Here is a 25,367-nt window from a genome sequence, read left to right as displayed (position 1 = left end):
TTTTTATTTGATCAGGTGGAATGGGAATATTTCATAGTCAGTTATTGCTCATTTGTTTATACATCAGTGTTTACCTTTCTTTAATCAGCTCCATAACGATATTGCCTAGATCTAACTGTAATTTTTATATCAATCAGCTTTATTTACCATTTGAAAAATAACTGTTGTTTAGCTACATACTGAATTTCTTGAATTTAGGTCTTGTTCAGAACAAAATTTATTTAAGAACAATGATGCTATACTTTTGATGATGTAAAAATTAAGGTATTATTGTTTCCAAAACATTCAGTACTCTATCCTAACCTAAATCTTCTGCCTTCTGCCCTACGTAATATAAGGATATATCCTGGGATGAGGACTGAAACTTTGAAAACTGTCTGGGCCTCACACAGAAGTTCATGGTCCATCTTTCGGGAAATATCTCAAGGTGGATGTTCAGAAGCAGTGAAATTCTAAACTAACCAGAGGCTCTCCTAATATCAGTGTTCGCTAAACTCATAAGGATTTTGAATGCCTCAGAGATCCCCCAATCTACTCCAAGCAGCTATTCCTGCTGTTAAACAAAGACTAAGGTCTTCTGGGTGGATAAATGTGCAAACTTCTTCCCCAAGATGTGACCTTCACCTAAAACCTGGGAGCTCTCCAATCTCTCAAGGGACTGACTCTAAGAGCATGTTCAAATGGAGACAACCCACAAAGCTTTGGGAAAGCAGAGGAAAAAAGCCAAAAACAAACTAAAGAACAACCTAGACACACCACATAGCACTTATTGCAGACAGCAACAGAGATGACAGGTTTTTCCTGGGTGCTGATGGAGATCTAGCCAAGACAGGTACTCTGCTGGACTGCACCTCAAGAGGTTTCCTAATTCCCCTGCCAAATCACCAGCCCAGGTCCTGCTGCCCTAAGGCCTGCTGGGATCCTATCCACCAGAAAACACTGGCATTTTCAGTTCTGGAAGCAGTTCTGACCGCTTTGATTCTGCCACATGCACAGAAAAGAGAAGCGCAAAGATTTTCCATGAGAAGATTGCAGGAAGAGTAAGGAGGTAGAGTCTAGACAACTCTAAGAAGTGCTTTGACCTAAAACTGTGTAATGTACTTTTTCTTTTTTTAACTTATTTTTACTTTTTTATTGTGATATAGTTCACATACCATAACATTTACCCTCCTAAAACGTACAGGTCAGTGGGTTTTTTTTTACCATATTCACAATGTTGAATCACCATTATCTAATTCCAGATCATTTCATTGCTCCAAAAAGGAAAGGCAAATATGTGGCCTTTTGTGTTTGGCTTCTTAGCATAATGGTTTCAAGTTTCATCCATGTTATTCCATGTATCAGCACTTCATTCCTTTTTATGGCTGAACAATATTCCACTGTATGGATTTACCAGATTTTGTTTACCCATTCATCAGCTGACAGACATTTGGGTTGTTTCCACTTCTTGGCTATTAGGAATAATGCTCCTGACCATTCAGGGCTTAGTTGCTCTGCATGTGGAGGGAAAACATGTTGCTCACGGCTGGGACCGTGAGCCATGGCCGCTGAGCCTGCACGTCCGGAGCCTGTGCTCCGCAACGGGAGAGGCCACAACAGTGAGAGGCCCGCGTACCACAAAAAAAAAAAAAAATGCAGTAATGCGGTTGGAAGTCCCAGAGAGCCCTCGACCTGTGGCTGATGCATAGGGCACCACTTCATTAGTTTTTGTCTCATGAAGACTTTGCAGTGAAGATCAAGGCAGGGACATGTATGTGAAGGAGTAAAAGAGAAAAACCAGAAGGCATCAGGACAGCAATATTTAACACAAAGTTTATCAAAGAAGGAACTACACTGTACGTACTAATATGTTGAATACCTGAACCACACATACAAGTTGTATTAGTTACTACAAACTTAATGGCTTAAAATAACACACAATTACTACCTCACAATTTTGCTGGGTCAGGAGTCCAGGCATGGCTTAACTGGGTCCTCTGCTTAGCGTTTCACTAAGCCAAAATTAAGGTGTCCCCTGCTCTGCATTCTCATCTGGAGGCTTGACTGGGGAAGAACATTTCTAAGGTCACTTAGATGGTCGACAGAATTCATTTCCCTGTGCTTGTAGAACCCGAGGGCCCTGGCTCCTTGCTGGCTGTTGGCGAGAGGCTGGTCCTAGAGGCCACCCACAGCCCCATGCCCCGTGGACTTCCCCGGCATGGACGCTTACTTCATCAAGCCAAAATGGACAGTCTCTAGAGAGAGTGTGCTACCAAGACCAAGTCTTCTGTAGAGTAATGTAGTTACAGGAGTGGCATCCATCACCTGTGCTGTATTTATTGTTTACATGCAAGTCACAGGGCCCAAATGTACTCAAGGGGAGGGGATCCAACAAAGGCATGAAACCCAGGAGGCAGTGGGAATCATGAAGCCACCTTACAATCTATCACACAAGCATATCTTTGCTGCTTCTGAGGTTTTAAATTTAAAATGATCATGAATATAATCCTTAAAAACATTGTAATGTACAACACTAAATAAGAAGTAAAATCTAAACCCAGAATACATCTGATGTCAAAGCTCATGACCTTCTCACTTCCCCAGCCATATCCAGTTTAAACTGGATTTCCAACATCTCTGAGTCAATCCCTAGAATGAAGAGTAAGAGCAAACGCCTGGAAGACAAGCGGCTTCTAGCCGCATACGGGCTGTAGGAACATGGTTAATTTTTGTCCCTCAGTCCCAGTAACAATTAAAGGAAGTTAATTTTACCATTTATATTACTTTAACTGTTATTCTGGAGACCAAAAGAGACACTGATTACTCAGTAAATATTTTGTTCCCGGAATCACTGTCACCAACACAGTTATATAACACGAATGAGGGTGCTGAGAGAGGGGAGGAGATGGAAACCCTTGAGTAAGTTGTATTTCACTGTTCCCTCACCAACCACCATAGGGTTTGACCAAAGAAAACTTCACTAACTTCATAGGAGGAAAAGATGCATTTGATTTTTGCCTTAAGTTGCATGCACTGGCTCATCACTGATTTGAAATTTTTTATCATCTGTGTTTAATTTTTTTTCCTTCTATGATCGTCCATGCTCTTTATACATTTTCTTTATTCAGACGTTCATTGATTTGAATCAAGATATTAAACATTCTCTGTCCTATACACCCAAATATTCCCATCCCCTCTCAGGTAATTTCACCACTTTTTGTTTACAGTGCGGGGCGGTGGGGTTGGGTGTGAGGTACTGAGAGGGCAGACGTACAGTTGCTTTCCATCCCAGGAGTCAACCCCATGTCTCACTGCCTAGGATAACAGCGAATAATACAAGGTTCATTTTATAACTGTGATTGGTGTTCACTTCGGGAAACCCATCTTCGCAAACTTTGGTCCGCCGCGATCGCTAAGTTGATCAGCAGTCCGGCGACTCGCAGGAGGCTGGGGCTGCCCGGGCCCCGCGCGCCCGCGGCCGCCGCCACCCCCGCTGCCCCCGGGGCGCGCGCCCGTGACCAGTCCCCGCCTGCACCGCCGCGCCGCTCCGGAGCCGGGCTGCGGTCACCGAGCGCCCGGGCGCGGATGCGGGCGCCTGCCCGTGGTCGGCCAGGAGAGCGCGAGCCGGGCGCCGGGGGCTTCGCGCCGGCTGCCAGGGCCCGGCGCGCTCGGCTGGGAAACTTCTCCGGGCGCGAGGCCGGAGCTCAGCGCAGGGCCTGGGAAGGCCAGGTAAGGAGGGAGCTGGGGCGCCTCGGCCGCCACTCTCCCGCCCCCGTCCGCACCCTCACACCTGTCAACGCCGGGGCCGCTCGCCGGGCGAGGCCTCTGTGCTGGCCCCGCCCCCGCGTGGGGGCCGCTCGCCGCAGACCCCCGGCAGCGCCGGTGCTTCGCCGCCGGTGCTACTGCGCGCGCCGCTCCGCCGCCGGGCTCCAGCCCCGCTCGAGCCAGCGGCTAGCCCCGGGTCCGCGCGCCGCCGCTCGAGCTTGGCGGGCGTGGGGGGATCGCTGCTGCGGGTCGGCGCGCGGGCCCTGGGCGCTCGGCTCGTCCGCGCATAGAGGTGAATCTTCCTCCCACCTCTGCTGTTGGTCCCACTCTTGCCCCGGGCACCTTGGAGTCCCCCCAAAAGGCCGGATTTTCGAGGGAGAAAAGCTGCTTCTGGGGGCCCTGATATCTTTAGGTTGGCCTTGGGGAAGTCGGGCAGCGGCGGGAAGTTTCCTTCTGCAAAGGGTCTGACTAGGGGCAGGGTTTCACGCTGAGTTGGGGACCGAGAAAGCGACCTCATCCAAGGTCACGCTGACCTGTTTACTCTATTTGGGGAATGCCCCTGAAAAAAAAAAGGGAAGGAAGGAAAGAAAAAGACGTTTGAAAACCACTAAATTACCTCCTCACCAAGGTCGGTTACAGAGGTATGATACATTTTGAGGGTCTGTATTTTAAGAAAAGATTAAAGGCACAGAATCAAATACAGTAATAGGACTATGGCCAAAAAAAAAATTGTTTTAGTCAGGAGATATTTTGCAAAAAGTTCTATATGTAAATAAATGGAAAGGTAGAATTAGAAACCCACTTTTCTACATAACCGAATTTGATTTTCTAAACTTCTAGAATGTGACAGCCTTCCTTCCTGACGTTTCACTCCAACTTTTGTGGTTATTTTCAATTTGCAAGCTTGCACACTGCAATTGAGTTTTATGGCAGCCTTAAAAAAATTATTGGTCTCTGTTCATACTAAAGTTTGGTGGCTATTTTCTTTTCTGTCATTTTTAATACCAAGGACTGTTGCATGAACATATCCCTGGTGTGACAGTACAGGAACTTGGCATTGTTCTTTATGGCAAGAGAAAACCAAACAAGAACTACCTGAAACAAAATATAAACAATACAAAAATTGGATCTCCTTCCACATTTGCAAAATGAAGAGGTCTGGCTGATCCCAGATGATCTTTAAGCCTCTTTCCTTCTCTGGGAGACTGGGTTTGTCTTTTGAAGAGTTTGGGATACAAATATTAAGTGAAATCTAGAGTAAGATGTTATCTGTTCTAAAATTTTATACATATAAACTGGGAGACATTTGATAATTGAGTTTCTTTAATCTCATCAGTCTCTCAAAATAGCTGAATCATTGTGCATCCTGGGTTTCTAAATGGTGATATTCTATGTTATTAAATAAAAATGTGTCATGGGAAGCCCAAATCCCATGCTTCTTATCACAAGACTGACTAATAGGGTTGACACACTGGAGCATTCACGTCTGCTTATTTTTAAACAGTCCCCAGGAAAGATCAAGAATGGTTATGAAGCATTTGCTGTAGTATGTGAGCATAACAACACATAGTGACATGACAGGCAAGAAGTTTTGAAACAGTTTTGGAAAATATCCAGGATAGATTTGCAAGCCTGCAAATTGCGATTGAAATCTCTTTTTGTAATTATGGGTGTTGGTCAGCTGGGATTATGAGCTATAGAGAATAAGTAAGAATTTACAAGAGTATATTGAGTCATTAATGTGATTTTTTTTTAAAGAAAAGGGGAAAATACTTCTCTCTTTTATCTAAGTAGTTAGACAAAAATGTCTTAAAGTGAAATTTACAACTGGTTATTTTATAAATTAAATAAATAACCAAAAGTTGCTGACTTAAAGTTCCTGTAACAATGCTGGATCCTCCTCCAGCCCAGAGAATTCAGGGATCAATTCATACAGACCCAAAGTGAGATCTTCTCATTTTGTGCTTTTCAGCAGAATAACCTCTAGTGACTGTCACACACGCACTCTGAAATTGGCAGAGGAGGAGGGATTTATGGTCTAGAAAATGGTCTATAGCAGCTGAGCCTATAGAACTTTCATCTCTCTGAGCCTCATTTTCCATTCTGAACAATGCTGATAATACTATTTGGGTTGCAGAGTTGTTGTGACTCCTAAGTGGGTCAGCATAGGCAAGAGCCAGTGTCTGGCACATAATAAGAGCACAGCTCATCTTAGTTCTCCCTGTCTTCCTTAGTAGGTGTTTGTTTATTGACTGAACAAACTGTAGGTTGAACAGTAGGTCACAATTTTTTGCTTTTGATTTCAGAAACTCCATGTGGCAAAATCTTGACAATTGTTGAATCTTGGTAATGGGTATATAGGAATTCATTATATATTATTTTCTCTGTTTTGGAATATGTTTAAAATTATTCATCAGAACAAAAATTTAAGAGTGAATCTGAAAAAAAACCCACCTTATAAGATATATTTCTAATCTAGCATTTCATTTTTAATTGGAATTTTAAAAATTATTCTATATGGACAGGAAAGAAAAATACAATTATATAGAGTGAATGGATGGGTGGGGAATGATACTGGAGAGCAATCTGTGGTGATCTTCAATTTTTTGTGAAAATTTTTTTTATTTTAAAAGGATCCAAAACTATTACATGATATTTGTTAATTCTGGTTGTTGGATTCATGGATTTTTATTCTCTGAAATTTTTGTATTTAAAAATTCTCGAATTAATATAAAACCACCTTTTGGTTTTGTAAGATTATTATAAAGGAAGCAGGTACTTCTCTGGTGGTGCAGTGGTTAAGAATCCACCTGCCAGTGCAGGGGACATGGGTTCGATCCCTCGTCCAGGAAGATCCCACATGCTGCGGAGCAACTAAGCCCATGCACCACAACTACTAAGCCTGCACTCTAGAGCCCACAAGCCACAACTACTGAGCCCACGTGCTTCAACTACTGAAGCCCTGTGCCCTAGAGTCTGCGTGCCACAACTACTGAAGCCTGCACACCCAGAGCCCGTGCTCTGCAACGAGAAGCCACCGCAATGAGAAGCCCATGCACTGCAAGGAAGAATAGGCCACGCTGCTCACCACAACTAGAGAAAGCCCTCGCGCAGCAATGAAGGCCCAACGCAAGCAAAAAAATAAATAGATAAAAACTAAAGTAAGCAAACAATACAGATATGTGCAAAGAAAAAAGTAGTGTCCCACCATACAAGAATAACCACCCTTAAGATTAAGTGAAGATCATTCCATATGTCTTTCTTTGCATTTATACAACTAGAAGGATACAGACACATTACTGTGTAATGTGGTACTCCAATGACACATATAATGTTTGGGGGTTTATTTGTCTGTTTGCTTTTGGTCTTTGATGGAAGTTCTAAAAAGCAAGTTTGTTTGCATTTTGATTTTCAAGACTTTAGACTGTCTTTTAAAATGTAGCATTTATTTTAAAATTCAATATGCAACAACTGACTTTAAATGAGTTTTAAGTAGCGTAAGTTTTTTGCATATAAGATGTACTATTAGATGATTTTAGATCTCATAATTTGAAGCTGGGTTTTAATTATGTCAACATTTGAATTTCACTAAAATGCAAGCCCCATGAGGGCAGGAATTTATTGAATTACTGCGTATGTTAATTAGTAATATTTTCCCGGCCATTTGAAAGTTCATGATGCAGTCAATTATACTATAATGCTTGTTTTGAAAACCAGCGTCATTCCAATGCAATTGAAATATTAGGGAACAATTTGAGCATAACACAAATTTTGCACTTGCTTATACATGATTTACTCAGCCAGAAACACCAGGTGAACACAGTAAACTGCAACCAGCTAACTGAGCCCTGTAGGAATACACAAAATGCCAACACACAGAGACCTCAACGTCTACCAGCTACCTTGGTTCACCATGTGGTATCCTGCAAGATTGTGTTTTGCTATTCTTTTGCACTTAGGAATTTTTCTACATAAAAACACACTCATTCAACATCCCAAGAATGTTTAAGCATCTTGATTCAAAAAAGAAAAATAGTGCATGCAAAATGAAAGCTTCAATATTGAAGAGAAGCTTGAGATAATCAAATATTTTGAAAGAATCAAGAGAATATGTAGTATTTCCTGAGCAGCAGGAATAAGGGAATAATCCACATTGCAGATCATGACAGGAAATGCACAAAAAAGAAACATCTATGGCTGGAATAAGCTCAAGTACTACAAAGTCAATAACAACGAGGCTGAAAGAAATCAAAGAAATGGAAAGATCGTTCAGCACGTGGATGGAGGACCAGTGAACAATCTTTCTCACAGCCAAAGAGAAAGCTCCTGTCTATATACGAACACTTGAAATGGTCATTCCCTGCAGAAGTGCTCCTGATAGCACCAGTAGTGGCTGGTTTGGTGGTTTCAAACATCGTTGACCCTGGTGTGTGATCCACGTGCTCATTAAGCCCGAAAAAATGACAAAGGAAAGATTATAGCCAATTAGCTAGCACACATGAACTTAACAGGTGTGTTTGCCAGGAAGGAAAATGAGAACCTGAAGTAAATAAACATAGAAAAAGTGAGTTCATTTGCTGCATATAGGACACTTGGAGGAGAGGTAAGTGAAGGTGTCTACCTTGGATTCATATCAAAAGACTGTTAATGCATTCATGATTCCAGCTTCTCTTGCATCTTTCATCAGGAATCTTAGGTGAACTTACTGCTTGACATGATAGCAGGTGATCAAAAGTGAATGGCTTCCTGCTTGTGCCTTTAACCATTTCCAGGACATGGAGAAGTCAGAAGAACTTGAAGCAGAGTATGGGGGTTGTTTGTTTAAAGCAATCAAATGATGAGCTTGAGAAGGAGAGGTTTACTGCTGTGTCTTCAAATTAAGAATTATAGGGCACTGCGTGATTCAACATAGGGCTCAACCTATCCTTCTGTTGCTCCAAAAATTGTAATTTCTTTTTTTTCTCTTTTTTTGGCTGCGTTGGGTCTTCGTTGCTGCCCTCTTGTTTTCCAGATATGACTGAAGACCTGTTACCACCTGATTTTCCTAATTTAAATCTAGCAAGGATTGAGTGTCTTCTGCTCCACAGACCTATATTCCAAGTCCATCATAGAATGTAGATTATTAGATTAATGAAAAGCCTCATGTATAGTTAGTATTGGTGTATACTGTGTGTGTATTCATTTTCTATTGCTTTGTAACAAATTACCACAAACTTAGTGGCTTAAAACAACATAAATTTATTATCTCACACTTTTTATGAGTCAGAAGTCCACAGGCACAGCTAAACTGGATCCTCAGCTCAGGGCCTCACAAGCTTGCAATCCAGGTGTCAGCCACACTGCACCCCTCATTTGGAGTCCAGGGTCCTCTTCCAAGCTTCTTAGGGTGCTGGCAGAATTCAGCTCCTTGTGGTTGTAGGACTGAGGTCCCCATTATCCTGGTATCTGTTGGTTGGGTACTTCTTTCAGCTCACAGATACTGCCTGCAGTTCCTTGCCTTGTGGCCCCCATAGGCATGTCACAGCATGGTGTCTGCTTTTTTCTAGGCCAGTAAGAATATGTTTGTCTAATTTCCAATCCCTCTCGAGTCCTACAGTGGAGTCTTATATAACTTAACATAATCACAGCGGTGACTACTCCAGCACCATTGGCCATATAATATTAACTAATCAAGGGAGCATCTGTCCCATGCCATTCACAGGTTTTGCCCAGACTCAAGGGAAGGGGATTATAGGGCGTGCACACAAGCAGGGCAGGAAGCTTAGAATTCTCCCTACCACCGTATGTGATAAAGTGAGAAAGCAAACATGGCTGAAGATAATCAAATGTGACCTTAGCTGAGACAAGAGAATCAGAGAAGCCCTTCGTAGCCTGTGCGCATGGTATGAAGAGTCAAAGGCATACTCCAGCCTAGAAGCCTAGTGGTACATGAAGAGACTTAGGCATTATGTGCAAACAAAGGCTGGTGTGGACCTTCTGGAATCCAGAAGGCCACAATCCAATCTCCAGCATAAAATTTATAAGATTGTCTGTCTGAGATTTCCAGTGTATACCATGAGGTATCATCAGAAGATGAAATGATAAAACAAGACCATGTAATATAATTGCTTAGAAAAGTAGAATTCTCCTAAGGGAAAAGGAAAAAGTAGTGCCTTCCTTCGTAGGATAAAGAGGCCAAGAGCTGTAGTGGGGCTGGCCATCTTTTTAGGCAGAAACCAGATGGTGACACATCTATGCCTTGGATAACATCTGACTGTAGCATATGAATATTGTAGCCAATATCATTTACATTGATATCAACTCTTTGCTCTTAATCTTAGATAATTCTTCCATATTTATACATTTATATGCTATACATATGCACTGTTTGCACAGCATCACGTCAAGTCTTTTCATTTCCTCTCTTTTATTGCTTGAGAGGCTCTAGACCAGCACTGTCCAAGAGAAATATCATGCAAGCCACATATGTAATTTAAAATTTTCTAGTAGCAACATGAAAAAATAAGAAGAAATGGGTGAAATCAGCTTTAATAACATGTTTTATTTAACCCAGTATTTCCAAAACATTATCATTTCAACATGTAACCAATATAAAAATTATTCACGACTTATTCCTTATCTGTGTACTAAGTCTTCGCAATCCCTTGTGCACAGCACATCTTACTTCAGACCAGCCATATTTCAGGGGCTCGACAGCCACAGGTGGCTCCTGGCTCCTGCAGTAGCCAGCACACCCCTAGAATTCTAAGGCCTCTGATCATGGGCATTTAATTTCAACTCTCATTTCTCTTTGTACTCACTTTCTAGATAGTCTTGCCAGCTCCAGTCCTTACTCAGGATTGTCCTGTGTTATTACAAGACAACTGTTACATACCCCTCCATCCTGCCCCTTATCTTCTGTTGTGAACTCTGTTGCTAGACCAACTGCATCAGGTTAAACATGACTCAAAATGAGTCCCCCTTTCCTCTGATTTCTTTCCGAGCTTCGGGAAAGAAAAGGATGAAAGGAAGATGAAAGTATCTTCATCCTTTTTCTGTTCCTCTGTCTCAGTAGAGACACATCTTCCTTTCATTTCTTCCTCATGGTCTAATATATGCTTTCCTTTCTTTTTAGTCCAACACCTAAGCCATTGATTCAGGTATTGATCAAATCTCACTTGGACTTCCTGGCTTATTAACCTGCTTGTTCCAAAACTATTCTACACACTGCTTTTCTCCCTGAGCATTGTTATCACTGCTATATAAAAAATACTTAAATATATACCCCAACTGAGAGAATAAGCAAATTATGACACTTTAAAAAGGAAAATATATATAATGGGCAATATAATATATAGTGGAAGCCATGTAGACCGATAATAAAGGCCATAAAAACTCAGCACCTAGAAGGTGCACTTCAGCCACCATGTTAAGGAAAGGCTGCTGCAGAATATCCATAAACCTTGAGCCCCCTTGGAGATGAGTGGTGAGGAAGAAAAACGCCTCCTGACCTGAGCAAAGCATGGAAATGAAGACACAGGAGAAAATGGGCCTTTCCAGCCCTTTAAAAAGAAGCATTAGGGCTTCCCTGGTGGCTCAGTGGTTAAGAATCTGCCTGCCAATGCAGGGGACACGGGTTCAAGCCCTGGTCTGGGAAGATCCCACATGCCGCAGAGCAACTAAGCCCTTGTGCCATGACTACTAAGCCTGCGCTCTGGAGCCCGTGCTCCACAACAAAAGAAGCCACTGCAGTGAGAAGCCTGTGCACCGCAACGAAGAGTGGCCCTCGCTCACCGCAACTAGAGAAAGCCTGTGCGCAGCAACAAAGACCCAACACAGCCATAAATAAAATAAATTTTTAAAAAATAATAAGGATTAAAATTCAGACCCTTTACTCTACAGAATGTTCTGGTGTCTCTCAACCCTATCCCCCTAAAAGTTTGTAACCCTGGTTGCATAACAAAATCCCTGGGAAATTTGTGAAAAAATTCCAGTGCCTGGGCCCTACCACAGTTCTTAAATAATTAAACAATCTCTAGAGTTGGGCCCCAGTCATAAACCTGGTGTTAAGATCTGCAGTCATAATTCAGTTCTGCCCCTCAGCTCTACATTTTGACCTATGCTAGGAATAATGTTCTATTTCATATCATGGAGAGTTGTGTTATTTTAGAGCTAAAAGGAACCGTACATTATTTGTCCAACTCTTTCATTTTATCAATGAGGAAACAGGTCTGGGAAGCTTAAAATCACACGCTGTTTAGGGGCACAGCTAAGACTAGGACTCTTCTCTTAAGTTGTAATGCCAACTGGACAGACTAGATAGCAGAATGGTGCACGGACACCAGCACTACAGCCGTGGACAGACAACTAGGGATCAGGGAACATTACATGGAGTAACCAGCATGGGAGGACAGCCAGTGGTCAGCCAGGAATGGACACAGCTGAGGCTCTGCAAGCAAGGATAATTCAAAGATCCTTCAGGAACAAGATAAAATAATGGCTCTCAAACTTTAGTGTGCATAAGAATCAACTGGGAGCCTATCACAAATGCATCTTTCTGGGTCCCTTCCTGGCTCAGTAGTTCTGGGGTGGGGCCAGGGAAGGAGCATTTTAACAAGCCACCGAGGTGATTCTTTTTTTTTTTTTTTTTAAGATTATAAAGTTTTTTTAAAATTTTTTTAACGTTTTTATTGGAGTATAATTGCTTTACAATGGTGTGAGTTTCTGCTGTATAACAAAGTGAATCAACTATACATATACATATATCCCCATATCTCTTCCCTCTTGCGTCTCCCTCCCACCCTCCCTATCCCACCCCTCTAGGTGGTCACAAAGCACCGAGCTGATCTCCCTGTGCTATGCGGCTGATTCCCACTAGCTATCTATTTTACATTTGGTAGTGTATGTAAGTCATGCCACTCTCTCACGTTGTCCCAGATTACCCTTCCCCTTCCCCATGTCCTCAAGTCCATTCTCTACTGGGTCTGCGTCTTTATTCCTGTACTGTCCCTAGGTTATTCATGACCTTTTTTTTTTTTTTTTTTAGATTCCATATATATGTGTTAGCATACGGTATTTATTTTTCTCTTTCTGACTTACTTCACTCTGTATGACAGACTCTAGGTCCATCCACCTCACTACAAATAACTCAATTTCTTTTCTTTTTATGGCTGAGTGATATTCCATTGTATATATGTGCCACATCTTCTTTATCCATTCATCTGTCAATGAACACTTAGGTAGCTTCCATATCCTGGCTATTGTCTCTTTTTGAATTATGGTTTTCTCAGGGTATATGCCCAGTAGTGGGATTGCTGGGTCATATGGTAGTTCTATTTTTAGTTTTTTAAGGAACCTCCATAATGTTCTCCATAGTGGCTGTATCAATTTACATTCCCATCAACAGTGTATGAGAGTTCCCTTTTCTCCACAACCTCTCCAGCATTTATTTTTTGTAGATTTTTTGATGATGGCCATTCTGACCAGTGTGAGATGATATCGCATTGTAGTTTTGATTTGCATTTCTCTAATGATTAATGATGTTGAGCAGTCTTTCATGTGTTTGTTGGCAATCTGTATATGTTCTGTGGAGAAATGTCTATTTAGGTCTTCTGCCCATTTTTGAATTGGGTTGTTTGTTTTTTAGATATTGAGCTGCATGAGCTGCTTGTAGATTTTGGAGATTAATCCTTTGTCAGTTGCTTCATTTGCAAATATTTTCTCCCATTCTGAGGGTTGTCTTTTCGTCTTGTTTATGGTTTCCTTTGATGTGCAAAAGCTTTTAAGTTTCATTAGGTCCCATTTATTTATTTTTGTTGTTATTTCCATTTCTCTAGGAGGTGGGTCAAAAAGGATCTTGCTGTGATTTATGTCATAGAGTGTTCTGCCTATGTTTTCCTCTAAGAGTTTGATAGTGTCTGGCCTTACATTTAGGTCTTTAATCCATTTTGAGTTTATTTTTGTGTATGTTGTTAGGGAGTGTTCTAATTTCATTCTTTTACATGTAGCTGTCCAGTTTTCCCAGCACCACTTATTGAAGAGGCTGTCTTTTCTCCACTCTATATTCTTGCCTCCTTTATCAAAGATAAGTTGACCATATGTGTGTGGGTTTATCTCTGGGCTTTCTATCCTATACCATTGATCTATATTTCTGTTTTTGTGCCAGTACCATACTGTCTTGATTACTGTAGCTTTGTAGTATAGTCTGAAGTCAGGGAGCCTGATTCCTCCAGCTCCGTTTTTCTTTCTCAAGATTGCTTTGGCTATTCGGGGTCTTTTGTGTTTCCATACAAATTGTGAAATTTTTTGTTCTAGTTCTGTTAAAAATGCCAGTGGTAGTTTGATAGGGATTGCGTTGAATCTGTAGATTGCTTTGGGTAGTATAGTCGTTTTCACAATGTTGATTCTTCCAATCCAAGAACATGGTATATCTCTCCATCTACTTGTATCATCTTTGATTTCTTTCATCAGTGTCTTATAATTTTCTGCATACAGGTCTTTTGTCTCCTTAGGTAGGTTAATTCCTAGGTATTTTATTCTGTTTGTTGTAGTGGTAAATGGGAGTGTTTTCTTAATTTCACTTTCAGATTTTTCATCATTAGTGCATAGGAATGCAAGAGATTTCTGTGCATTAATTTTGTATCCTGCTACTTTACCAAATTCGTTGATTAGCTCTGGTAGTTTTCTGGTAGCATCTTTAGGATTCTGTATGTATAGTATCATGTCATCTGCAAACAGTGACAGCTGTACTTCTTCTTTTCCGATTTGGATTCCTTTTATTTCTTTTTCTTCTGTGATTGCTGTGGCTAAAACTTCCAAAACTATGTTGAATAATAGTGGTAAGAGTAGGCAACCTTGTCTTGATCTTAGTGGAAATGGTTTCAGTTTTTCACCATTGAAGATGATGTTGGCTGTGGCCAGGTGATTCTGATGGAAGTGATCTGGGCACACCTGCTGGGAAGCACTAAACACTAATCTAAGGAACAAGATTGTTGTTGGCTTCCAGAGACTGGCTTCTTGGCCACTGGAAAGTGAAGACTTAAGGATGGGTTGGTTCTGGGTCTATACCTGCCAGCAGTAGGTGGCCAGGACACAAGATAGGGGAGAATGATAGAGATCACTCCTGCAGAAATGAGTAAATTTAGAATTTACAGTATAAGGATGGCTCGTCTTCAACTGTAATCCTCTGAGGGAAAGAAAACTTTTGAAAACTATATTCTCCAAATGGCTCAGCTCTATAACATACAAGCAACAAATACAGCAATGGCATTTCTATGTTATTTAAAAATTTGCTAAGAATTTTTAATAAAGATTTTCTCATCTGAATCTTCCAGCACCCTTTAAAGTGGACAGAATAGGTGATATTACCTCTGCTTTACTGATGAATAAATATGTCTAGGTTCATCTACATAGCAGGGAGAAAACTAAAGCCTACATTTTCTAAATCCTGGTACTGTGGAAGCAGAATGATGCAGTTTAAACTGTGAGTTTCAGAGTCAGGCAGACCTGGATGGAATCTTAGTTCCAATATGAGTAGTGTGGTAACCTTGAACAGATTATTTGCCTTCCCTGAGTTTTCTCATCTGTGAGATGGAGATAATAGTACTTTCCTCATGGGGTTGTGCAGGTTAAATGAGATAATTCTTCAAATATGTCTGGCACATAGTTGCTGAATAAGTGCAGCTCCTTAAAGATAAGCAGAGAGGGCTTCCCTGGTGGCGCAGTGGTTGAAAGTCCGCCTGCCGATGCAGGGGACATGGGTTTGTGCCCCGGTCCGGGAGGATCCCACATGCCGCGGAGCGGATGGGCCTGTGAGCCATGGCCGCTGAGCCTGTGCGTCCGGAGCCTGTGCTCCGCAACGGGAGAGGCCACAGCAGTGAGAGGCCCGTGTACTGCAAAAAAAAAAAAAAAGCAGAGAAAACTAGCTTTTTTTTTTTTCAAAACAACATAAATTTATTCTCTCGTAGTTCTGGAGGCCAGAAGTCTGAAATCATGGTATTGGTAGGTGTACTCCTTCCAGAAGCTCTAAGGGAGATTCTGTTCCTTGCCTCTTCCAGTTTCTGGTGGCTGTCAGCATTCCTTGATTTATGGCTGCATCACTCCAGTCTCTGCCTCTGTGGTCACATTGCTTCCTCCTCTTCTATCCTCCTCTTCTATCTGCATCCTCTGTGTGTCTCTTATAAGAACAATTGCCATTGGATTTGGCCCATCCGAGTAATCTAGGATGGTCTTCTCATCCGGAGATCCTTAACTTAGTTATATCTACAAAGACCTTTTTTCCAAATAAGATTACATTCACAGCTTCCAGCGATTAGGGCATGATCATATATATTGGGGGGCAAAAACTAGCTTTAAGTTCATGATTATTTCCTATATGGAACACACACCAAAGTTGGGATATGATTCCAATTAATGAGTAGAATATTCATGGGATTTTGATCTTCTTCGTTGCCTAGCAACCCAAACTAACACAATACCACATGCTACTAGAGTTGTTTTAATCAGATCAGGAATTCAACTGCTCTTAAGGAACTGAACGTTCTAAAAAGACAGAAGGATTCCCCTATGAATTTGGAGTTGTGCCAGACATCTTAAATGAGTGATGTCCCAATCCCTCAGTCAAGGTCTCCTCCACTTCTGTTCCCTTACGTGACAGAAGATGTTAGAACATGGGTTGAATTGGATAGAGAGTGGGAATGGAAAAGGCAGAGTGGGCTTGTACCTCTATACCAGTGTTTTCAATCCACATTCACTGAGTGCCAAGGGTCAGAAGTACAAAAACATTTGTCTCTGCCCCTTAAGAGCTCTGGAATCTAGAAGAGGAAGTGAGTCAATGTTGAATAATAATACAGCAGATTACTTCATGAGTGCCTTTCTATGTCTGTGTCCCTGGCAGTATTCTAAGCATTATGGATTGAGCAGTACAAGCAGATATAGCAGGTCTCAAATATCCACTGTTGGGATTATTATTTTATTGCCAAGCTGTCCTGGCAGAATATCCCACCGGTCTCCCAACACATTACATCAGATTCACAACCTTGAAAGACACATTGCCTGCTGGGGAGGGCATGAAGCTGAGTGGAGGACTGGAACTTCCACCCTGTGACTTACTGCCTCCTTTCCCTGAAGCAAGTTACCTAACCTGTCCGGTGCCCCCCCTTGCTCATCTGTAGGCTGAGCGTGATGCCTGAGATACTGCCTCCCTCACGGCAGTAAGTGTGATGCAGCGAGGTAATAAATGGCCACGTTCTGAACCGATAACTGCCATTCCTGAGCTGATCTTCATCAGTTTGCCACCCAGTTTAGATCACATTTCACTGAGCGTCTTCGTGCCTGCCTTTACATTTCCTTATTCCCTAGAACTCAGGGTCTTACAATTTAAAGAGCAAACTTGGAAATATTTTGTTTATTTGCCCTTTATTTTGTCTCCGTCACTTGTATCCCCATGTGTTACCTTCTTTTGCAGGGAACACCCACTTTATTGCTTAAGAAATCCATTGTGCTCCTTTGGCGTTTCAGCATTTATTTACCCAAAAACATGACTTAAGGCCTACAGGCTTTTCAAGCAGCCAGCTGGTTGATGAACCATGTACGGCATTCATATAGTGCTGCTGGCACATGTCAGAGGAGCACTCAGGCTCATCACCTGCCCCTGTCAGTTCTTCCTCTTCTAATAAAGTACATCTGTTTTGGTGACTGAATAAAAACACACCAAGCAGAGAAAGGCTGGGTGTGGAGTAATTTAATCAGGGCAAGTCAGCACTCCCTGTTGAGTGAGACGGTGTCAAGGATAGGAAGATGGCTTGGGAGCAGCTTACTGAAACAGAAGCCGACTGGGAAGGGCCGGAAACACGGTTCCTCATATAATCATAATGGGTCACACTCCAGGAATGTAGGTGGCCCAGTATATCCCCCAAGTCAAGAGTTTAAGGGGACAAGATTCCCATAAGCTCCCTTCTGAATTGCCACAAACATTTTACATGGCCTCTCCCTGTTAGCATCATTTTAACAATTTGTTGAGGATTATAAATTTTTCAGGAAGTTCAAACCCAAGTTCAGAGCTCTACTGGTGGTGCTTTTTAATATTGGCTTCATGGCTGTGCCTGGCATCTTAAGGAACTGATTAATTTAAAATACCCAAGTTTTAAAAGTTAAACAGCAGGGGGACTGACATTTGCAGTCTGCGTTTCACAGTTGTCACTACTCATTGTATTTTTTAAAAACGTTTCTTTGTTTTGAATGTGCAGTAATATATAATTTTGTGTTTTGTTTAAAGAGGAGAAATGAAACATATTCAGCATGCCAGTCTGCCTTGAATCTCATCTCTCACAGAGAGATGTGTGGAGTGATCATTAGAGGGATGCAGACTGTGTAATATGTATTTGAAAGCAGCATAAGTAGAAATAACAATATGGTTGTAAGTTATAGGTCTGTGTTGTTGTTTCTTTTTTTCATGATTCACCTGGTGATGCTCTTTTTTTTTTTTGGCGGTATGCGGGCCTCTCACACTTGTGGCCTCTCCCGTTGCGGAGCACAGGCTCCGGACGCGCAGGCTCAGCGGCCATGGCTCACGGGCCCAGCCGCTCTGCGGCATGTGGGATCTTCCCGGACCGGGGCACGAACCCGTGTCCCCTGCATCGGCAGGCGGACTCTCAACCACTGCGCCACCAGGGAAGCCCTGGTGATGTTCTTAATGTCATTACTTGCTGAGAAGAGAATCACTGTCCAAGATGGAAAACCAGGAACTTCAGCAGCAGCTTCTTTATTTTCATTTCTAGTTCTGTTGGTAGCAACACTATTCCTTTTTTCACTTCAGCTAAGTCATTTTCACCTCTGTTTGTGTACTTTTTTTCTATGAGACAAGATCTATGATATCTGATATTTTATTAACAGGTATTCTGGAAAAATCCATCTCAAGATAAAAACACTAAATATAGCACACAAGTTCAAGGTTCTTGAATGTTGTTTTGGTTTCAAAAAAGTCAATCTAATGAATGCCTCACACTGAAACCATTTATTGTTAAGAAACCTGGTGATAAATGATACATATCCTACAGCTCTGTCATCATGGTTAAATCTCTCCTGAGTCAGATCACATATTAGCATTTATACCATATGGCTGAAAGGGTAGAGAATATATGTGCAGAGGAACAAGTCGCTAACATTTTTGACCATCTGGTAAATAAATGTGTAAGTAGCAGGAATTTTACTATTATTTATTTAGTTATATGGATGCAACCTTTAACCTGAAATAGCCTCTAATACAGTGAAAGAGAACTGAATTTTTATTTCTCAAATAATTTAGATCTAATTAATTAAACATTTTCACAGTCTACTATGTGCCCTTAAACTCTGACTCCTAACTGTGTGTTTCTTATGTTTATTGATTTATTAGGGCTCCTTACAATGCCTAATTTAAAATATCTCTCATGGGAGACCACATGATTGGATTTAGCATACAGGCTCAAGTCCTGAAGTTCTGCTCTGCCACCAACCACTGTGTGGCCTTGGATAAATTACTTGGCCTTTCTGAGCTTCGAATTCTTCACCCATAAAGAGTGAATAACATATTGTCAAACAGTATCTCTAAAAGGGTGGGCCATGGAAGGCCACGGATCGATGCATCAAAATCATGTGGGGAGCTTGTTCAAAATACCAACACTTAGGCTCCACCCTCAGAGATTCTGACTCAGTATATCCAGAAGCAGTCTATGAAGCTGCATATTTAGTCACTGTCCCAAGAGATTCTGCGGTATACTGAATTACTCTTCTAGGGACCAGCTGATTATAGCACTCATTAGCTTTCTTGAAAAATATGTAGTTAGTTAGTTGTAACAAATACTAAAATTTCTGTAAATAATTTATTATTATTAATAAGCCTAACTCTGAAATATGCATTTATATATCCTAGAAATTTAACACTTTCAGTATTTGTGCTGAAAACGTTTTAACTTCATAGAAAATAGGATGTCAACTTGAATAAGTAATGCTGATGGCTCACTGAATATACTTCTCAATTCTCCTTGTTTAATTAGAATCCTTTCTGTTTTTTTCTCACACAGGAAACCACAAAATATTTCTGGGCTAGATCTAAATCAGGAGCCCAGATGAACTTAAGGATGCTAGCATGGGATTCTTAGTTTTTCAAGATCCATACACACCAAACCCTTAATCACCCCAACTCCAGTGTCCGGGCTTTCTCTTGTTTTGTGAAGACTGAGCAAAACACTGATGATGGAAAAGCAAAGGACTTAATTACTTGCTTCGATATCATTTAACATCAACTGAGAAGTGAACCAGACGGTAGTACAGCCATGGAGAGAAATTCAAGTTTATGGAAGAACCTAATAGACGAACACCCAGTCTGCACCATCTGGAAGCAAGAGGCCGAAGGAGCCATCTATCATCTTGCCAGTATTTTATTTGTAGTAGGTTTCATGGGTGGCAGTGGATTCTTCGGGCTCCTTTACGTCTTCAGTTTGCTGGGGTTGGGTTTTCTCTGTTCTGCTATCTGGGCTTGGGTAGATGTCTGTGCAGCTGACATATTTTCCTGGAATTTTATATTGTTTGTCATCTGCTTCATGCGGTTTGTTCACATCGCCTATCAAGTTCGCAGCATAACCTTTGCGCGAGAATTTCAGCTGTTGTACAGCTCCCTCTTCCAGCCTCTGGGGACCTCTTTGCCTGACTTCAGAACTATTGCTATGAGCTCAGAAGTGGTTACTTTGGAAAAGGAGCACTGTTATGCCATGCAGGGGAAAACCTCCATTGACAAACTCTCCCTGCTTGTTTCAGGAAGGTTTGTACTCTTGACGCTTGCATGTCTTTCCTCTTTATTCCTTACTAGCTTGTGTTTCTTTCTGCTGCATTTTCCATCTCAACACAGCATAGTCCTGGGCCGCATTTAGCACGCTGAGGCATGAGAAAGCCCTTGACACATGAGTCATGGACATAGGCATTTAGAGTACAGGGTATTATTTACTTGAAGCAGGTTATAATTTAGAGTCTTAATATTTCTTCACAGAAATCAAATGTATGAATTGGTTTGTCTGGATATGCTACTTGTTTCCAAGCTAATCATGAGAGTCAAGAGGATGATGCCAGCTTAAATTCATAGAATACTTATGTTAGCACGCAAAGTATTTTGAACAGATTCTGCTAGGGCATTCTTTTAAATAATAAAGAACACTTAAATTTTATAATGATCATTTTTTTCAGTAAATTCTAGCAATTGCCCACTTGCTAGAAGGGGACGTGCACTATATATAAAATTTGAAAACAGAAGTTTGGAGGAAGAAATACTAACGTGATTATTCGTGTTTTTTAAAAGGTTAAATATTTAGTTTACAGAGGTATTTCCAGTGGTACTTCTTTACGTTCTTCAGTGTTCTTCTGCTTAATTTAAAATCTGACTGAGTGCATTGAAACTTTTAATTGCAAGATATTATATACACAGAAATGGGTGCATATCATCAATGTACAGTTTGATGAATTTTCTGATGAATCTTACCCACTGTTCCAGAATCCTAACCATGGGAGGAACAGCGGTACATAAATCTTAAAGGGGATTTTTGTCACTTATTGTAATGTATGAATTTAATATTTTGCCCTTAAAGATTTTAAAAGCCATAAGAAACATAAGAGATCGGAAATACTGTTCCGTATCCTCGTCCCCAACTTAGTGCTCTCTTTCTCCTTCCCTCATAACTGATGTCCTTTGTAGGATCAGAGTGACAGTTGATGGCGAATTTCTGCATTACATCTTCCCCTTCCAGTTCCTGGATTCTCCTGAATGGGACTCACTGAAACCCACAGAGGAGGGCATTTTTCAGGTAAAGAATAACTAGGCCACACTGTGAACACTGCCTCTTCCTGTTTAAAAACAGGCAAACAAGCAAACAGAGCAGCAGATGACATAGGAATAATTTATATTTAACTTTGGAATGTACTTAGTATCACGCATGTCTTCCCAGTTCTGCTTGAGTCTTGCTGATTAATGTCACTTTATAGGTCCGGCAACAAGGAGAAGATTGGGTATTACCTATGACAGAAAGGAGTCTGTGATAAATATTCTTAAATTTTTCTTTGCTTAACTGAGTATATGGGAATTCAAATATAATTAATTGATATTTGACTCTAAACACTGCCACCTGTCACAGTTTAGAAAAACACCAAGAACAAAAAATCTGCCCTTATGACAAAACAAGTGACTTTTAAAATTCAAAATACTGATGAATTTCAGTTGTTTTCTAGCAACAAAATGCTAAACTTACTGTCACTAGTCTGCTGCCATATCGGGTAGTTTTGAAAGATAATCCTTTCAGTAGGTTCTGTCTATTATGGTATACTTCCTCTGGTTGATACATGTAACATACATGTGTGTGTATCCATGTGTGAGTCTTTGTAATACAAATTCATATACACATGCAGAGTAGGTTAATTCTATTCGGTACTGCAGAAACTGCATTAGGGTTAAATGTTTACAGTCTTCAGGATTGACTTGGAAATATTTCTCTAACATTAGCCAACTTTATTATGTTTTAATATCAAGTAACTCTCACTTCACTGAAATGCAAAATCTAGATACCCAAACTTAGAAAACAGATAAACTGGAGATGGGCACAACACTGTGATTATTCATGTTATAAATTACATAGATAGTAATAAGTTTTGTAGTTTCTATTTTAACAATATATTGTGGGTTGGTAGGCTTTTTTAAAGTTAAAATCAGCACGAGAAATTCATTTAAAATTTGGGGCCAAAAAAAAAAACCACATGGCAGAATGTTTCTTGCTTCCTAATCTCTGATTATGTGTGGTCTTATGTTTGTTTAGGTAACGCTCACAGCAGAAACTGATTGTCGATATGTGTCCTGGAGGAGAAAGAAATTATACTTGCTCTTGGCTCAGCATCGTTACATCTCCCGCCTGTTTTCAATTTTAATTGGCAGTGACATTGCAGATAAACTCTATGCCTTGAATGACAGGGTATATATAGGAAAAAGATACCATTACGATATTCGGTTACCCAACTTCTATCAAATGTCAAGTCCTGAAATGTCCAGATCAACCCTGACAGAACATTTTCAGAATTCCAGACGACGTTGTGATAAATGACACCGAAGCCTGGAGTTTTATAATGATAAAAGACTCTCTTCATCACTCCCCGAATGAAATAGCAAAATACAGAAAATTGAGCTCACTAATATTTTTATAAATCCAACTCAGAGGCGAGATGCCACTGCCAGCTGTTTCATTCATCTCAATGTGTGCATTGTGAAGAAATTTTACAAGCTTTTTTTCTGTATTTCTCATTGGAATATATGGGGGGGGCGGTGAGTAACTATGGGCAGTTTGTCCTTTTCTGCATCAACACTGGGAGAATGAAATTTTGCGTTCTCAAATATGTCCTCAGACTTATTCAAATCTTCTGCCTTGCCCCACTGAGTTAGTTAGGTGTTGCTTCTCAAGAAGCAGCCAGTAAGTACTCTCAGCAGGAGAGTGGGTAGCTACTGTCCACACCAGTGTTTCCAGAATACACTTTTTGCTACAACCTCTGATGGAAGCAACATGTGTTATTGTGGTGGGCAGCAATCACTCATTTTAAATGTGAAGTTATTTACTATGACTAGAAAGCAGAATAAATGCAAGAGGTAACAGTATGCCAATCTTGAAGACTATTTTATTGCTACAAATAATTCATCGGCTTAATCATTACAGTAATGATTACAGTACATTACAGTAATAGTCCTAATCATTACAATAACATATTTTAAAAGAGGCATTTCATGAAAAATAAAGCTGCATACTAATTACTGAGTAAAAAGAATACTTGTGAATAAATAGTAAAAATGTAGCACAGCATCTCAATTTTCCACGTTCGGCTGAAAGGGCAAGAGGGGGTGGTTTGGCTAGACAGTGAGGGCCTCCTACTGAAAGCTCCACCCACCGCAAGCACGCCGCAAGCATGGGTGTCTGCCTTCCAGCCATTCCTTCAGCTTTGTAAAGAGACAGATCTGATCCCTACCTGGAAAAAACTGGTTTTCTGAAGCTCACGTGCAGGCCATGTTCTTTGGTAGAAAGATATAGCAGGCCATGTTCTTTGGTAGAAAGATAATAGCATCCTACATTTAACAAGTGTATACTGAGCACCTACTGTGGCTCCAAATGCTGACCTGGGCACTGGGAATATTTCAGGTAACAGAAATCCTATCCCTCATAGAGCTCACATTCTGGAGGTGAGGGAGACAGATAATAAAATAAATCAGAAACACCTAGAGGTAGAAAGAGAGAGTACCATGGAGAAAGCTAAATCAGGGAAGGTGGCTAGAAAGGGGCATTGCAATTTTAACAGTGGTCAAGGAAGGCCCGAGAGAGAAAGGTAATGTTTGAGCAAAGGCCTGAAAGAAGCAAAGGAACGATGCATGCAGCTATCTGGGGAAGGAGCCATCTGGGCCGAAGGAGAGCAAATGAGGTCTTTAGGCAAAAGCAGGAGCGGCTGGGAGGCCGGCATGATTAGAGCCGAATGAGCACACGGGAGAGAGGGCAAAGAGGTAATATGGGGGCCTAATAAGCATGACAAGAACTTTGACTTTTATTCTGAGAATGACCAGAAGCCATTGGAGAGTTTTAAATAGAAGAGTGATGTAATCTGCCCTACGTTTTAATAGAATCACGTTGGCTAGTCTGCTGAGAATAGACTGGGGGAGATGGGGACAGGAGTGGACCTGGAAGGGGAGATCAGGGTTCAGTGTGAGATGCTTATTCAACTCTGAAGTAGAGGAAATAGTTGGAGGAGTCTAGAGTTCAAGAGAAAGGTCTGGGCTGGAGATAAAGATTTGGGGGTATTTCACCTATAGGTGATATTTAAGGCGATGAGACTAGTTGAAATGGCCAAGGGAGTGAATGTAGATTCAAAAGAAAAAATGGCCCGAGGACCTTTCCTTGGGACAGTCCCTTGTTAAGAGGACAGGGAGGTGGGAAAGAGTCAGCAGAGGGTGCAAGAAAGAGCAGCTAGTGACGTAGGAAAAAAACCACGAGTGTGCAGTCCTGGAAGCCAAGGGAAGAAAGCATTTCAAGAAGCGAGCGATGAGCTGCTTCAAATGTAGCTGACAGTCAGGTGATGGGAAGTCTGAGAATAAACCATTGGGTTGAGCAGCATGGAGGTCACTGGTGAACTTGACAGGAGAGGTTTTAGTGGAGTGACTGGGGACAAAAACTCGACTGAAGGAGGTTGAGGGGAAATGTGAGGCAAGATGCTGGAAGAGCAAGTGTAAGTATGTTTATCAAGTTTTGATGTGAAGGGAAACAGATATGGTTGGTAGCCTGAGCAGGAAGTGGGATCAAGAGAGAGGATGTTTTTGCTGGGTGTTTTTTTTTTTTTAGATAAGAGAAATACCAGCATATTTGTATACTGATGGGAATGATCCAGAAGGGAAGGGTGAATTGCTGGAGTGATGACCTTGAGCAGATGACTCAAGGTCAATAGACAATCATTAGTTAGGGAGAGAAGGCAGAGTATATGGGAGTGTAGTTGCTGGCAAATGAGAGATGTGACGGGAGCTTGTGAAAGTTCTCTCATAATTACTTCTATTTTCTCAGTGGCCTAGGAAGCAGAGTCAGCAAGGAGGATGGGGAAGAAGGGGT

The 25,367-nt window shown here is 41.2% G+C and overlaps 1 protein-coding gene across 1 annotated transcript; it reads left to right on the top strand.

Moving 5' to 3' along the window:
- The first annotated feature begins 3,580 nt into the window (after nt 1-3,580).
- Nucleotides 3,581-23,023, top strand: POPDC3 (popeye domain containing 3). The gene is made up of 4 exons (XM_029224062.1): nt 3,581-3,708; nt 19,785-20,521; nt 21,446-21,554; nt 22,557-23,023. Exons 2-4 carry the CDS (start codon nt 20,037-20,039, stop codon nt 22,836-22,838), a joined length of 876 nt encoding a protein of 291 aa, XP_029079895.1. The 5' UTR covers nt 3,581-3,708; nt 19,785-20,036; the 3' UTR covers nt 22,839-23,023.
- The last annotated feature ends 2,344 nt before the right edge of the window (nt 23,024-25,367 follow it).

Source organism: Monodon monoceros, unplaced genomic scaffold (genome assembly GCF_005190385.1).
Source record: "Monodon monoceros isolate NGI ecotype Baffin Bay Population unplaced genomic scaffold, NGI_Narwhal_1 Super_Scaffold_15, whole genome shotgun sequence".
Lineage (NCBI taxonomy): Eukaryota > Metazoa > Chordata > Mammalia > Artiodactyla > Monodontidae > Monodon > Monodon monoceros.
The sequence above is the reverse complement of the archived record's forward strand: the minus strand, read 5'-3'. Positions and strand labels throughout refer to the sequence as shown.

Coding starts and splice junctions, on each gene's coding strand:
- POPDC3 (XM_029224062.1), top strand. CDS start 20,037: ATGGAGAGAAATTCAAGTTTATGGAAGAACCTAATAGACGAACACCCA. Junction 20,522..21,445: donor TCCCTGCTTGTTTCAGGAAG/GTTTGTACTCTT, acceptor TGTCCTTTGTAG/GATCAGAGTGACAGTTGATG. Junction 21,555..22,556: donor CAGAGGAGGGCATTTTTCAG/GTAAAGAATAAC, acceptor ATGTTTGTTTAG/GTAACGCTCACAGCAGAAAC.